Source organism: Liolophura sinensis, chromosome 10, assembly GCF_032854445.1.
Source record: "Liolophura sinensis isolate JHLJ2023 chromosome 10, CUHK_Ljap_v2, whole genome shotgun sequence".
NCBI lineage: Eukaryota > Metazoa > Mollusca > Polyplacophora > Chitonida > Chitonidae > Liolophura > Liolophura sinensis.
Window position 1 is genome coordinate 32,110,295 of NC_088304.1, and position 16,266 is coordinate 32,126,560.

At 40.5% G+C, this 16,266-nt stretch overlaps 1 protein-coding gene across 3 annotated transcripts in view; it reads right to left on the bottom strand.

Annotated features, from left to right (window-relative positions):
• LOC135476252 (neprilysin-like) overlaps positions 1–16,266 on the bottom strand; it is a 48,697-nt gene that overhangs the window by 4,487 nt on the left and 27,944 nt on the right. For all 3 annotated transcript variants that reach the window (XM_064756214.1, XM_064756212.1, XM_064756213.1), the window contains exons 12-21: positions 15,259–15,352; positions 13,900–14,028; positions 12,719–12,817; positions 11,213–11,290; positions 8,657–8,757; positions 7,188–7,246; positions 4,572–4,623; positions 3,333–3,400; positions 1,001–1,128; positions 193–258 (exon numbers count right to left, since the gene is read on the bottom strand). In XM_064756214.1, coding sequence (XP_064612284.1) covers positions 193–258; positions 1,001–1,128; positions 3,333–3,400; positions 4,572–4,623; positions 7,188–7,246; positions 8,657–8,757; positions 11,213–11,290; positions 12,719–12,817; positions 13,900–14,028; positions 15,259–15,352 — 874 coding nt within the window. The remainder of the gene's footprint in view (positions 1–192; positions 259–1,000; positions 1,129–3,332; positions 3,401–4,571; positions 4,624–7,187; positions 7,247–8,656; positions 8,758–11,212; positions 11,291–12,718; positions 12,818–13,899; positions 14,029–15,258; positions 15,353–16,266) is intronic.

Below are 16,266 nucleotides of genomic sequence, written 5' to 3' on the forward strand. Positions count from 1 at the left end.
CTGCCGAGTACGCTAGCGACGAATATCAAGTGCATTTTTAAGCACCTATGTACAAATACCGGACGATTTGAGTTGATTCAAACAGCTTCAAAAGATGGTATCTTTATACAACTGGGTCTAGAAATCGAGTTAATGAATCAATGTGTGAATTGGAACTCTCCTTAGCGGTAATAGACGTCATAAATGTTTTACCATGAAAGCGTCACGTATGCCCCCGTTGTCCGCTATGTTCTCCCCCAGCGTTTTCGTACCATTTACCTGAAATATACAAGAAGCAAAAACCGGTGATTTGTTAAATAAGACTGATCTCTTGACCAACGACCTAAGAAGTCGTGAGTTCAAATCTACACCCTGTCGGGTCTACTGCGGTTTTCAAATCACCACCTTTTGTCAGGTACCTGACGAGATGCGGTGGTAAAATAACTTGCTTTAATTCTGTGTAAAATTAAACAAATTTTTACGATAATTTGTGTTTTAGAGCGAGTCCATGCCGCCAAAGTGCTGTCCGCACTGAAGTATCGTGCCGAAGACACCAGACATGACATCCCACCCAGTCACATTATACTGACATGGGGCCAACCAGTCCTGTTTCCTTCCTCTAACCTCTGAGTGCTGAGCACCAACCGAGGCATCAACAAGTGACATTTTTAGTCTTTGGTGTGACCCGACTGATCCCGGGTCTCCCGACTTCGAGGTGGACGCTCCATTAATTATTTCCTTTGATTTATTCATTTACAACGACTGCATTGGTCATTGCGCCTTTTTGGCACACTGACCACCTCGACCACGAAGGCCACCTTAATGGTTGGTATGTAGTGCATAAATGACACAACGTTCCTGCGGGACCTAGTCTTCTTATCTATTCTGGGAGCAAGAAACCTACGTATCTTCAGACAAGAAATGCCTGTTATGCCTGAGGTACTTTCACGAGAAAATGGTACTTTACTTACGGCATTTGATAATTACCGGACATAATGTCACGGATTTCTATTCGTCATACCTTAGTGTAATCTTTAATGGTATACGAGGAGTATTGGTTCACATAGCACCGATCTTTCTGCCTGTAACTCGCCTCGGCGGTTTCCGACCACCAATCAACCAAGTTACCTTCTTTGTCAAATTTCCTGCCTGTTAACAGAAAAAACTGTTACTTGAGTTCATGTGTATTTATTGATTTACTTAATTATTTGATTGGTGTTTTATTTGTTTGATTGGTGTTTCACTCTGTACTCAAGACCATTTCACATATGACGGCGGCCAGCATTATGGTGGGAGGAAACAGGGCAGAGCCCGGAGGTAACGGTACGGTTGGAGAGGAAGGCAGCACGACGTATGTATTTATTGACTTGATTCTTGCTAATAATAGCGTATTAAATAATATTTCACGCGAGACGGAGGGCAGTTTTATGGCTGGAGAAAACCCGAGCACTCTGGGTAAACCATCAACGAACTTTCCAAGGCCTGATTTACAGACAAATGTTAGTGAAAAGCAAGTAGCCTTAACGAACATAAGGCTAAGCAACCGTCCCAAGAGCGCCCTCGACTGCTTATTATCATCAGCAAGGTCTCTTCCAGCAGTGATAGGAGGAAGTATAACAAATATCTGTTCAAGAGCAGGTTAGCACACATTTACCATACATACCCTCGTGAATGCAGACCTTTAAAGGAGAAGAAAAGTTAAAAATGATGCCAAAATCGGATGAAAGAGCGTGAAAACTTCATTTGGAAATATGGTCTCTATTATTTTTTCTTCGTTTTTTTTTTCTTTCAGGAGAAAAGTGTAGGCCTACTTGAAAATATTTTGTATGGTGGGTATTTGGGACCACCTCATGGCATATATCGTCTTCGCATTATAATGTTGTAAATAAGGATATAATGCACGTCTAATAAATTTATTTGAATGTTAATGTGTTGCTTACATCCTAACATATGCATCACATTATGATAAGACTTATGAATGTATTAAAAATATGAATATGATCAAAATCCAATTTGAACTTATTTGGTAGCTGAAAAAAACAACTTTTAGTGCAAATATATATATATATATATATATATATATATATATATATATATATATATATATATATATATATATATATATATATATATATATATATATATATATATATATATATATATATATATATATTAAACATGTGTTACACCCTCACTTATAACGTTATTACATGAAGACAATTTATAGGCCTACAAAAGAGGTTGTCCCAAATACACAACGTACAAAAATATTTTTAAGTGTCCTTTTCTCAAAAACGAAAACTGGAAAAAAATACTGAAAACTACAAATAGCTTTACGCACTGTTTCATCTGAACTTTTGTGATGAGTTTTTCTATACGTTTAAATCAAATATATACCCATTTTTGATTTTGTCAGATTTTAGTGAAAACTTAAAAACTGATCAAATGATCAAATGTTGATCCGAAACTCATTTGGATGACACCACGTGCTATTTAGTTTTCAATAGCAGCCGTGGCTAGAGAAAGTTAAAATAAATTTTGTACTACTGACAGTTCATTGATAACATTTATTGGGCAGAACTCACCTATGTTATGGGTTGTGATTCAGCTTTTTATTGCGTCATGCGTTATCTGTGCTATCTAATACAAGTCAGCTGTATTGTCCGGTACTTGTCTTAGTGCTATGTATTACGACTTATATGTGTTATCTATTACAAATCTGTATTATCTGACACGACTCACATGGGTTATATGTTCGACTCACCTGCTATATGTTTGACTCACCTGTGTTATCTGATTACTACTCATCTGTCATTAGTTTCGATTTACCTGTGTTATCAGATTACGACTCACCTATGTTATCCGCCGTCGTATAAGTGAAATATTCTTGAGTACGACGTGAAACACCAATCAAATAAATAAACAAACCTGTGTTATCTGATTACGACTCACCTATGTTATCTGATTACGACTCACCTGTGTTATCTGATTACGACTCATTTGTCATTAGTATCGATCTACCTGTGTTATCTGATTACGACCCACCTATGTTATCCGCCGTCGTATAAGTGAAATATTCTTGAGTACGGCGTGAAACACCAATCAAATAAATAAACAAACCTATGTTATCTGATTACGACTCACCTGTGTTATCTGTTACAACTCACCAGTGTTGTCTGTCACGACTCACGTATGCTATCTGATTACGACTCACCTGTGTTATCCGTTCCAACTCACCTGTGTTATTTGATTACGACTCACATGTGTTCTCTGTTCCATCTGATCTGTGTTACCTGTTGCAACTCACCAGTGTTATTTGTTACGACTCGAAGGTGTTATCTGTTACAACTCACCTGTGTTATCGAAACCGTGGGTCATTTCATGAGCCACTATAAACCCCAGACTGGAGTAAATCACAGATCTGCAAGATAAAAGTGAGAAGCTCTGAGTGCTTTATGCACTGTGTCGATTTCAAGATCGATAGATAACAATATATATTGATTCAGATTTATTATTTCCTATGTTTGGTATTTTTTAATGAAGTTAAGTTTTTTTACAGATTAAAGAGATGTTGCAAGACATTGTTATTTTTGTAATAGCACAGTTGATATGTGTTCGCCGATATATCATTTATTGTAGTATGTTTTTACACAGAGATGCTGCGTTACATTTTGCGTTGAAACATAGGTAAATGAACAGAAAATTCTAACTGTAAAAATATTAAAAGAACGTCCATACGATACAGAATACTCGAGAGCGCCCAAATACTGACTCGATAGCAGCGCAATATTCCACAACGGAAGATTACTTGATTACCGCACAAGATTCAACAGCAGAACAATGCTATATTGCGACACATTATTCGCGAGATAACGGCACAATACTCGATAGCATCAAAATTCTCAAGAGTGGTACAATACTCAGAGTGGCACAATACTCGATAACGACATAATACGCCATAGCAGCACAATACTCGATAACGGCAGATTACTTGATTGCGGCACAAGATTCAACAGCAGAACAATGCTATATTGCGACACATTGTTTGCGAGATAAAGGCACAATACTCGATAGCATCAAAATTCTCAAACAAAAACATAACAATGCTATATAGCGACATATTATTCGAGAGATGAAGGCACAATACTCGACAGCAGCACAACACTCATGAGTGGTACAATAATGGAGAGCGACACATTTCTCGATTACGGCACAATACTTGTTAGCAGCAAAATATTCAAGAGTGGTACAATAATCCAGAACATCACAATACCTGATAACGGCACAATATTCGATAGCAGCACAATACTCAGGAGCGGTAGAATAAACCAAACAGGAACAATACTCGATAGCGTACAAAACTCCAGAGGTGCACAATACTCCAGAGCTGCAGAATACTCGACAGTGGCACATATACTTGATGGCGGCACAATATTTAATAGAAGCAAAGCACTCGACAGCAGTACAATACTCAATGGTGCCAATGATGTCTGCACATTACTCCAGAGCGATACAATGTTCCAGAGCGGCAAAATACTCCAAAGCGGCACAATACTCTATAGCTGCAGAATTTAATCAGTTCTTATACTTACTTCGGATACTCCAAGCTGAAAATCGGTTTCCTCAAAATGCCAGCCGGAATTACTGTGGACGATAAGGAGATAACTTCTACTTGCAAGTAAGAGGACAGTCAGGCCGTTCTCAGAAATAATGCATCTACATCACAGTAATCAGATTTACAACTGGACAAAGAATGATAATCTAAAAGGCTTCTCGAAGTCCAAGTTGTGGACACCACTTCATCATATACCTGTCAAACTTCCTGACAAACAACCACAGATGGAAACCCAGCAATCTTGGAGCTTTGTGAACACCACTCCATCATGTACCTGTCAAACCTCCTGACATACAACCACAGATGGAAACCCAGCAATGTTGGAGCTTTGTGAACACCACTTCATCATATACCTGTCAAACTTCCTGACATACAACCACAGATGGAAACCCAGCAATCTTGGAGCTTTGTGAACACCACTCCATCATGTACCTGTCAAACCTCCTGACAAACAACCACAGATGGAAACCCAGCAATCTTGGAGCTTTGTGGACACCACTTCATGATGTACCTGTCAAACCTCCTGACAAACAACCACAGATGGAAACCCAGCAATCTTGGAGCTTTGTGGACACCACTTCATCATATACCTGTCAAACTTCCTGACATACAACCACAGATGGAAACCCAGCAATCTTGGAGCTTTGTGAACACCACTCCATCATGTACCCGTCAAACCTCCTGACATACAACCACAGATGGAAACCCAGCAATCTTGGAGCTTTGTGGACACCACTTCATCATGTAACTGTCAAACCTCCTGACAAACAACCACAGATGGAAACCCAGCAATCTTGGAGCTTTGTGGACACCGCTTCATCATGTACTTGTCAAACCTCCTGACATCAAACCACAGATGGAAACCCAGCAATCTTGGAGCTTTGTGAACACCACTTCATCATGTACCCGTCAAACCTCCTGACATACAACCACAGATGGAAACCCAGCAATCTTGGAGCTTTGTGGACACCACTTCATCATATACCCGTCAAACTTCCTGACAAACAACCACACATGGAAACCCAGCAATCTTGGAGCTTTGTGAACACCACTCCATCATGTACCCGTCAAACCTCCTGACATACAACCACAGATGGAAACCCAGCAACCTTGGAGCTTTGTGGACACCACATCATCATATACCTGTCAAACTTCCTGACATACAACCACAGATGGAAACCCAGCAATCTTGGAGCTTTGTGAACACCACTCCATCATGTACCCGTCAAACCTCCTGACATAAAACCACAGATGGAAACCCAGCAATGTTGGAGCTTTGTGAACACCACTCCATCATGTACCTGTCAAACCTCCTGACATACAACCACAGATGGAAACCCAGCAATCTTGGAGCTTTGTGGACACCACTCCATCATGTAACTGTCAAACCTCCTGACAAACAACCACAGATGGAAACCCAGCAATCTTGGAGCTTTGTGGACACCACTTCATGATGTACCCGTCAAACCTCCTGACAAACAACCACAGATGGAAACCCAGCAATCTTGGAGCTTTGTGAACACCACTTCATCATGTACCTGTCAAACCTCCTGACATCAAACCACAGATGGAAACCCAGCAATCTTGGAGCTTTGTGGACACCACTTCATCATGTAACTGTCAAACCTCCTGACAAACAACCACAGATGGAAACCCAGCAATCTTGGAGCTTTGTGAACACCACTTCATCATATACCCGTCAAACTTCCTGACAAACAACCACACATGGAAACCCAGCAATCTTGGAGCTTTGTGAACACCACTCCATCATGTACCCGTCAAACTTCCTGACATACAACCACAGATGGAAACCCAGCAATCTTGGAGCTTTGTGGACACCACTTCATCATGTACCTGTCAAACCTCCTGGCAAACAACCACAGATGGAAACCCAGCAATCTTGGAGCTTTGTGAACACCACTTCATCATGTACCCGTCAAACCTCCTGACATAAAACCACAGATGGAAACCCAGCAATCTTGGAGCTTTGTGGACACCACTCCATCATGTACTTGTCAAACCTCCTGACATAAAACCACAGATGGAAACCCAGCAGTCTTGGAGCTTTGTGGACAAAACTTAAGCATACACACAACAAATGTTCTCATGTAAAGCCACAGTGGTTTGCACACAATAAACGTTCTCATGTAAAGCCACAGTGGTTTGCACACAATAAACGTTCTCATGCCAAGCCACGGTGCTTTGCACAATTGATCTTTGATTTTTCTGCTGTATTATGAAGACTTAACTTCAACATAGTTTTAAAAAGCAACCAACGGCGTGAAACTGCCAACATGCACAAAATAAACTTCATAAATCGATTTTCCTGAACTTTTTTTTATTTTATAAATCTTGTCGCTTAAAGTGAAAAATGTCTTAAGGGCTTTTGTCGCTTTTTTCTTCATGGAGAGCCAACTCGTTTTAAATTGAAACTTTTCTTAATGATTCTTTGAAAGAAGTTGAGAGAAAACAGCTTTGCGAAGATTTGTGAAAACTGCATTTCTCTGATTACAGCTCAAATACGCTTTGTCTATTAGCCTGTGCAATGTAGGTGTAATTTAGAAGAAAATTGTAGATCGTCTATCAGGCCTACCAATAATGTTATTCTCAGACTTGTAAAACGCATTCACAGTCGTCGCACCGTGGTCCCATCTGAAACGAAGAAATCCACAAAATAATAACATCTGTGAGATGACATATTCTGAATCCTGTAGAATGATTTCGTCATTTTAGACGAAGTAACGTCCACAAAAATTGCAGTTAACAGCATCGCATTTTACCTGTTTAAGCCATGGTCTTAGGGGGTGTATATGCAGGTCCCCATGCTGGTATACGTATAGTCCATCGTTACTGGAATGCCATGACGATTCCCATGCTGGTAATGTTTGTGGTGCACCGTTACAGGAATGTCATAGCATAACCATGTGACGATCCCCATGCTGGTACTGTTTGTGGTCCACCGTTACAGGAATGTCATAGCATAACCATGTAACGATCCCCATGCTGGTACTGTTTGTGGTGCACCGTTACAGGAATGTCATAGCATAACCATGTAACGATCCCCATGCTGGTACTGTTTGTGGTGCACCGTTACAGGAATGTCATAGCATAACCATGTGACGATCCCCATGCTGGTACTGTTTGTGGTGCACCGTTACAGGAATGTCATAGCATAACCATTTAACGATCCCCATGCTGGTACTGTTTGTGGTCCACCGTTACAGAAATGTCATAGCATAACCATGTAACGATCCCCATGCTGGTACTGTTTGTGGTGCACCGTTACAGGAATGTCATAGCATAACCATGTGACGATCCCCATGCTGGTACTGTTTGTGGTGCACCATTACAGGAATGTCATAGCATAACCATGTGACGATCCCCATGCTGGTACTGTTTGTGGTGCACCGTTCCAGAAATGTCATAGCATAACCATGTAACGATCCCCATGCTGGTACTGTTTGTGGTGCACCGTTACAGAAATGTCATAGCATAACCATGTAACGATCCTCATGCTGGTACTGTTTGTGGTGCACCGTTACAGAAATGTAATAGCATAACCATGTAACGATCCTCATGCTGGTACTGTTTGTGGTGTACCGTTACAGGAATGTTATAGCATAACCATGTATTCATCCACATGCTGGTACCGTTTGTGGTGCACCGTTACAGGAATGTCATTGCATAACCATGTATTCATCCACATGCTGGTATATTTATCGTGCTCCTTTACTGGAATACCATAAAATCCCGCATGTTGGCGTATTTATACTGCATCTTTAAAGGAGGTGGGAAAATGTCATTATCATTGATTCTTTCCCCGGAGATATTCTTGTTACTGTTGGTGTATTTCCATTCTAGCCATAGTACTGCGAATTGATTTCACGTATTGGATTGTTTCATGCCATGCTCAAGATTTTTTTCACTTATACGACGACGTTTTCACGTATATAGATATAGTGGTAAATGTAAATCTAACTACAACTGAACTGTTGTACAGGCTCTTATTGTTATAACGTTCTACCACACGACCGTACAACCGTATTACAATTAAATACTCACCGGTCACGAACTGCTGGCTGACGAAGGCTTTGCAAGATGGACCAATGTCGCCTTTTTACAGCAGCCACTATATTATCAAAGAAATGGTCCGTGATGATCAACTGCAATTTAAATATTAAATTATATTACTGAAAAAAATATGTATCTAGAACTCCACGATTTTACCAAGAATACAACCCCAAAAAATTATTCGGAATAAATTCCCAGAATATCACTTAGGATACAGCCCCACAATGTTACTCAGGATACAACCCCACAATGTTACTCAGGATACAACCCCCACAATGTTACTCAGAATACAACCCCACAATGTTACTCAGAACACAGCCCCACAATATTACTCAGGATACAACCCCACAATGTTACTCAGGATACAACCACACAATGATACTCAGGATACAACCCCTACAATGTTACTTAGGATACAACCACACAATGTTACTTAGGATACAACCCCCACAATATCACTTAGGATACAACCACACAATGTTACTCAGGATACGACCCCCACAATATCACTTAGGATACAACCACACAATGTTACTCAGGATACAACCCCCACAATATCACTTAGGATACAGCCCCACAATGTTACTCAGGATACAACCACACAATGTTACTCAGAGTACAGCCTGATAATGTTACTCAGAATACAGCCCCATAATACTACTCAGGATACAACCCCCACAATGTTACTCAGAATACAACCCCACAATGTTACTCAGAATACAGCCCCACAATGTTACTCAGAACACAGCCACATAATGTTACTTAGAATACAGCCCCACAGTGTTACTCAGAATACAGCCCCACAATGTTACTCAGAGTACAGACTGATAATGTTACTCAGAATACAGCCCCATAATGCTACTCAGAATACAGCCCCACAATGTTACTCAGAATCCAACCCCACAATGTTACTCAGAATACAGCCACATAATGTTACTTAGAATACAGCCCCACAATGTTACTCAGAATACAGCCCCACAATGTTACTCAGAGTACAGTCACATAAGGTTACTCAGAACACAGCCCCACAATTTTACTTAGAATACAGCCCCACAATGTAACTCAGAATCCAACCCCACAATGTTACTCAGAATCCAACCCCACAATGTAACTCAGAATACAGCCCCACAATGTTACTCAGAATACAACCCTATAATGCTACTCAGAGTACAGCCACATAATGTTACTCAGAATACAGCCCCACAGTGTTACTCAGAATACAGCCCCACAATGTTACTCAGAGAACAGCCAAATAATGTTACTCAGAATACATCCCCACAATGCTACTCAGAATACAGCCCCACAATGTTACTCAGAATCCAACCCCACAATGTTACTCAGAATACAGCCCCACAATGTTACTCAGAATACAGCCCCACAATGTTACTCAGAATCCAACCCCACAATGTTACTCAGAATCCAACCCCACAATGTTACTCAGAATACAGCCCCACAATGTTACTTAGAATACAACCCCACAGTGTTACTCAGAGTACAGCCACATAATGTTACTCAAAATACAGCCCCACAATGTTACTCAGAATACAGCCCCACAATGTTACTCAGAGTACAGCCAAATAATGTTACTCAAAACACAGCCCCATAATACTACTCAGAATACAGCCTCACAATGTTACTCAGAATCCAACCCCACAATGTTACTCAGAATACAGCCCACAATGTTACTCAGAATACAGCCCCACAATGTTACTCAGAATACAGCCCCACAATGTTACTCAGAATACAACCCCACGATGTTTCTCAGAATACATCCCCACAATGTCACTCAGAATACAGCTGCATAATGTTACCCATACCACCACTCCACCATATTACGCAGAATACAACCCCACTATATTAAGCAGAATATAACCCCACCATATCACGCATACTACAGTCGCACCTTATTACTTACATCCCCACCATATTACTTATAACAGCATGATATTACTCATAACATAACTCCGCCATATGACGCAGAATACAGCACAACCATATTGCAGTACAGTCCACACCTAAAGTCAAAACTAGGCAGAGACTAGGGCGCTCCTAGAGGTCTTCTAGACGGTTGGTAGAGGGGCTAAAGAGTGCCTGGACATACAAACCTGAACATACAGTAACCTACAGAGTCAGTGAACCGTTCAGACCGATCACACACACACACACACACACACACGCACACACACACACACACACACACACACACACACACACACACACACACACACACACGTGGCAGAAGACTGTTGGGCCTACGCGCTGGTTGTGGACGGTAAACAACTGACTTTTAGCCTGGGTCGTACTGTACCTATAACCCCACCATGTTACTCATAAAACAATCCCACCATATTATGTGCAACACCCCACCATATTACCTATAACCCCAACATATTATTCATTTCAAAATACACCATATCCACATTACTAATATCCTGTAACGGTATTTCAACACATCACAATGCTAGTAGCCGCTATATATATCACAACGATACTACGTAAAATGCATCACAACGATATACATATAACTCACAACACATCACTACTCACATCTTCGAACTGCTGGTCCAGCAAGGTGTCATTCATGATATCCGGGGGATATCCGATCAGCTCGCGGATAGCGTCAAGCTGCAAGAACAAGCAACTTAATGAGCATGAACAATATAATCATATGGAACATTCAAGGCGATAACATCAAGCTGCAAGGAGCAAGCAACTTCATGATCATCAACAATGTAATCAGATGGAATACTCAAGGCGATAACATCAAGCTGCAAGGAGCAAGCAACTTCATGATCATCAACAATGTAATCAGATGGAATATTCAAGGCGATAACATCAAGCTGCAAGGAGCAAGCAACTTCATGATCATCAACAATGTAATCAGATGGAATACTCAAGGCGATAACATCAAGCTGCAAGGAGCAAGCAACTTCATGATCATCAACAATGTAATCAGATGGAATATTCAAGGCGATAACATCAAGCTGCAAGGAGCAAGCAACTTCATGATCATCAACAATGTAATCAGATGGAATATTCAAGGCGATAACATCAAGCTGCAAGGAGCAAGCAACCATGAACATCAACAATGTAATCAGATGGAATACTCAAGGCGATAACATCAAGCTGCAAGGAGCAAGCAACCATGAACATCAACAATGTAATCAGATGGAATATTCAAGGCGATAACATCAAGCTGCAAGGAGCAAGCAACCATGAACATCAACAATGTAATCACATAGGTTATTCAGTCTGTAGACGGATAGTACCAAGCTGAACGGGACAGGCAACTACAAACACAGATAGCCTTATTCATTTCGCTCGAGGATAGCGTAAGGCTGCAGGGGATAAACAACTTTTCCACGCATATAGATACTGGATACATCACAGGGTATATCTAATATGCTCGCGAATAGTTTTAGGCTGAAAGGGATACCGGTAACATCTTTATGTACATGAATACTGGATGCTTAAGGGTAATGATTGATTGGTTGACTGAATTTTTTTTTGTTTAAAAGCACACCCAAGAATTTGATGGCAGTGGAGGAAACAAAGGGGTAAACCACGCATTTTTGGTAACTTACTAACGATCTTTCCTGCGTGTGACGTACATGCTTATTGTCATGAATATCCCAACGAATAGTAAAAATCGAAGCTACACATTTCCTGTCCAAGGGCGGTTTTGAACCTGCTCCTTGTGTTTTTCGCTGTTAGCAGTCGCAAACCTTACCGACTGAGTTACATCCCGTTTCAAAGCTTCAAGTGATAAGCACCTTTCCGATTATGGATAATAGAATAAGAGCGCTGGATTGGTCGCCAATCTAAGTAAGGAAATTTGCCAGGTACGACAGTTACCTGTCTTAATTAAGGTGGCCGTTTTCTCCAAACACAGAAGTTTCCTTCATTCATACATCTGACCACAGCCGTATAACTTACAAATTTGTTAATGAAGTGTTCGTTTCACGTTAGTCAAATAAATAAGTAAATAAATAAATTCATCGGCGCTGCAGTTGGAACAATATCTCCTTGGTCAGTTTTCTCCAGTGTCCTTACCTTTTCGATTGCCGTCTGTTTTGTCTTACTGTCCATCCAGCTGTCAGCCTGCATTCTCTCTTTGAACACTTTGCGTATGTCTTGCACCATTTCCTTTGTCTGTAATAAGCAAACATTAACTACCTGTGAGGAGGAATCCGTTTTAACGTAAATGCTTTTAGTGCTAATGTAAAGTTATGGACGACCTTAATGTGGCATTTCTAACACTAGCTATCTTGACCATGTAAAAAGTTTTTTTTCAATGGGTATGGAAGAAAACGGACAAAAGCGTGCACAAGGACGAGTCATACCGTCCGTGTGTGAATGGTGAAGAATGGTGGTAAATTTCCATATGCGAGATATTTTACCCGCGCAGGCTAGAAAAAGACGTGGAAGCGGAACATACATGTAGTCGCGCAAGTGTTTCTCGCATGCATGCCTACGAAATTTGTGAACTTTTCTCGCGTGTACACGAGATTTCATGGCATATGAATGTAAACATCTGCCAGCTGCATACACAGACATTGTTTTAGCATTCTTACGCTTACGTTTGTTAAAGGAACTTGTGCAAAACTCCCAATATTTTATGTTTTATGATATCACAACTGTTATAGTTACACACCAAAACCCTCCATGTACTCACCACTGTTGTAGATACAGACACAAACCCTCAACATACTCACCACTGTTGTAGATCCAGACACAAACCCTCAACATACTAACCACTGTCAAAGACACAGACCCAAACCCTCCCTGTACTCACCATTGTTATATATATAGATCCAAAACCTTACCTTACTTACCACTGTTACAAATACAGACCCAAACCCTCCCCGTACTCATCACTGTTATGGATACAGACACAAAACCTCCCTGTATTCACCCACTGTCATAGATACAGACACAAACCCTCCCCATACTCATCACTGTCATAGATACAGACCCAAACCCTACCCTTTCTCATCACAGTTATAGACAGACACAAACCCTCCCTGTACTCACCACTGTTATAGATACAGACACAAACCATCAACATAGTCATCACTGTCATATGTACAGACCCAAACCCTTCCCTTACTCACCATTGTTATAGATATAGACCCAAACCCTCCCCGTGCTCACCACTATCATAGATACAGACCTAAACCATCAATGTACTCACCACTATTATAGATACAGACGCAAACCCTCCCTATACTCACCACTGTTACAGAATCAGAATCAAGCTCTTGCTCCACGAACATTCGGCCCGTAATGTTGAACAGAAACGCATCTATTTCCGGAGTACAGATCTTCCACCGTTCTATACTTTTTAGTATGAAACCGCCGGCCTGTGAAGAGATAATAGTCTGACGTTTCACCCAAAATGTATCAGTATAGAGAGGTGTAATTGCGGTACTGACAACTGGCGATTCTTTACTCATTTCACTCACATAATATGTGTATGTGCACGAAAAGTCTAACCTGACTTTAAAGGAGAACAAAACATAAAACTGATTAAAAAAAGATCAAAATGAAGTATTTGAAAATATTTTTGTATGATGGGTATTTGGCATATATCATCTTTGCGCAAAAATGCTCTAAATAAATATGTGTTTCATGTCTAATAAATCTATTTGAATGTAAATTTGTTACTTACATTAAACACATGCATTTAATCTGAATTATGATAATATTTATGAATAAAAAAATATAATTATGATCAAAATCTACGTTGAACACATTTGTCGGCTGAAAAAGACCAAAGTTTAGAGCAAGTATATTTATTAAAGATGTGTTACATCCTCATTTATAAAATTATCACGCAAAGACCATATATACCAAGAAGTGGTCCCAAATACCCACCGTAGAAAAAATGTTTTCAAGTGTCTTTTCCTCTTTGAAGTAACCTGCCCACCATGACGCTGGCCGGCGTGGTATAAGTGAAATATTCTTGATTATGGCATAAAAACACCAAGTAAATAAATAAATTAATTAATTCAATAGCAGTTTTAGAACCAAAGAGTCGGTGTGACGTCACTGGTGACATGCATGTTCAATATAGCCACAAAGCTCACCTTGTTTGACTGCATTTAATTCATTGAATACAAATCTAAGATAACAAGTCAATATATTTCCATATACAGCTTTTAATGGTGTGTTTACTAATATTTCTTCTCTTTTTATGTCTTCCCTTTTTTCCCCTGTAACTTGCTTGGGTGAGGCCGTATATAACATGATCAACACGGGCCCTTATTAAGGCTCAGAAGTGATGGATCATATAAAGTTCATGGACAACAAGAACACTTCAGATTTACGCATCAATTTAGAATAACCAGCAGTTATTAAAATAAAATGTCAGGAAAACTAGCAAAATCGACAGTAGACGAAACGGCACGAACCTCGATCTGTGAATTCTCATGGTGAAGCCGTGTATAAATATAGCGCAATGAATCGTTTTGGGCACAGGTCCGGAAATCCGGATGGACTGACCAAGTCCCCTCCGGTACCGGTAGTGGACTAATAAATAAAAGCAGGTCATGGTTGTGGATATGGACAGAGTGGCAACAAGTGTGTCTAACCTTTAGAAGCTTGCGTCGCGCAGTACGAAAACGCTCAGCCATGTAGGGGAGATAACCCTCAATGAATTTCCATCGCATGTAGTCCTTCACAGTGCTGGAATGAAAGGAGAGTAACGGATGAGTTTGTGGTATATTGTAGTGATGGACTGGAGTAACTCACACTAGACTATTATAAGGTAATTGTAATGACGGATGATTACCATCACATTCTAACTGTTCCTTCAGCCCCAGGTGTTGGTGAGTGAGACGCTGACCATGAAGAGCAAAGGCCCTTATCGACCATTCCAGGTTTGTAAATATTTTGACCTCCCTGCATTTGTACGAAATCGTGAAAGGTATTTTTTTTTTTTTAAAAATGACAACAATGCATTCACGTGGAAGAAGATGTCATGGAAACGATCTATAAACATGTACAAGGCTTAGTAATTTAAAATGGAAGGAGATATATACAGCCATCAGAAAGTGTTTCTTCAAAGTTCAATTTGCCGCAACATACGTTGTCCATTCAAAGGCCAATCAGCGATGCGTCAGTACGTATGTTCAGGGATGAACATCCCTCAACATAACCTAGCGGCGCAATGGCCCAAGAGTTTCTAACCAATGTGGTTGCTGTGTGTGTACATCTGGCTTCCTCTTCAATCGTACGTGGGAACGTCTACCAGCAACCTGCGGATGGTTGTGGGTTTCCCCCGGGCTCTGCTCGGTTTCCTCCCACCATAATACTGGCTGCCGTCGTATAAGTGAAATATTCTTGAGTACGGCGTAAAACATAATCAAAATAAATAAGTAAATAAATAATAATCCTCAGCGTGATTTCTAGAATTATGTGAAGATTAGCTTCCCAAGTGGCCGTATAATGATGTTCGCTTGCTGGATGTCTGCTGTTAAAACATGGTTTCTTTGCTTGGTTGAATGACGCCACACCCCAGGATCTTTACTTTTACAATGGTGGTCACTTTTGTTGGTGGAGGAAACCTCAGTGTCGAACATAAACCAAAGTCCTCTGCC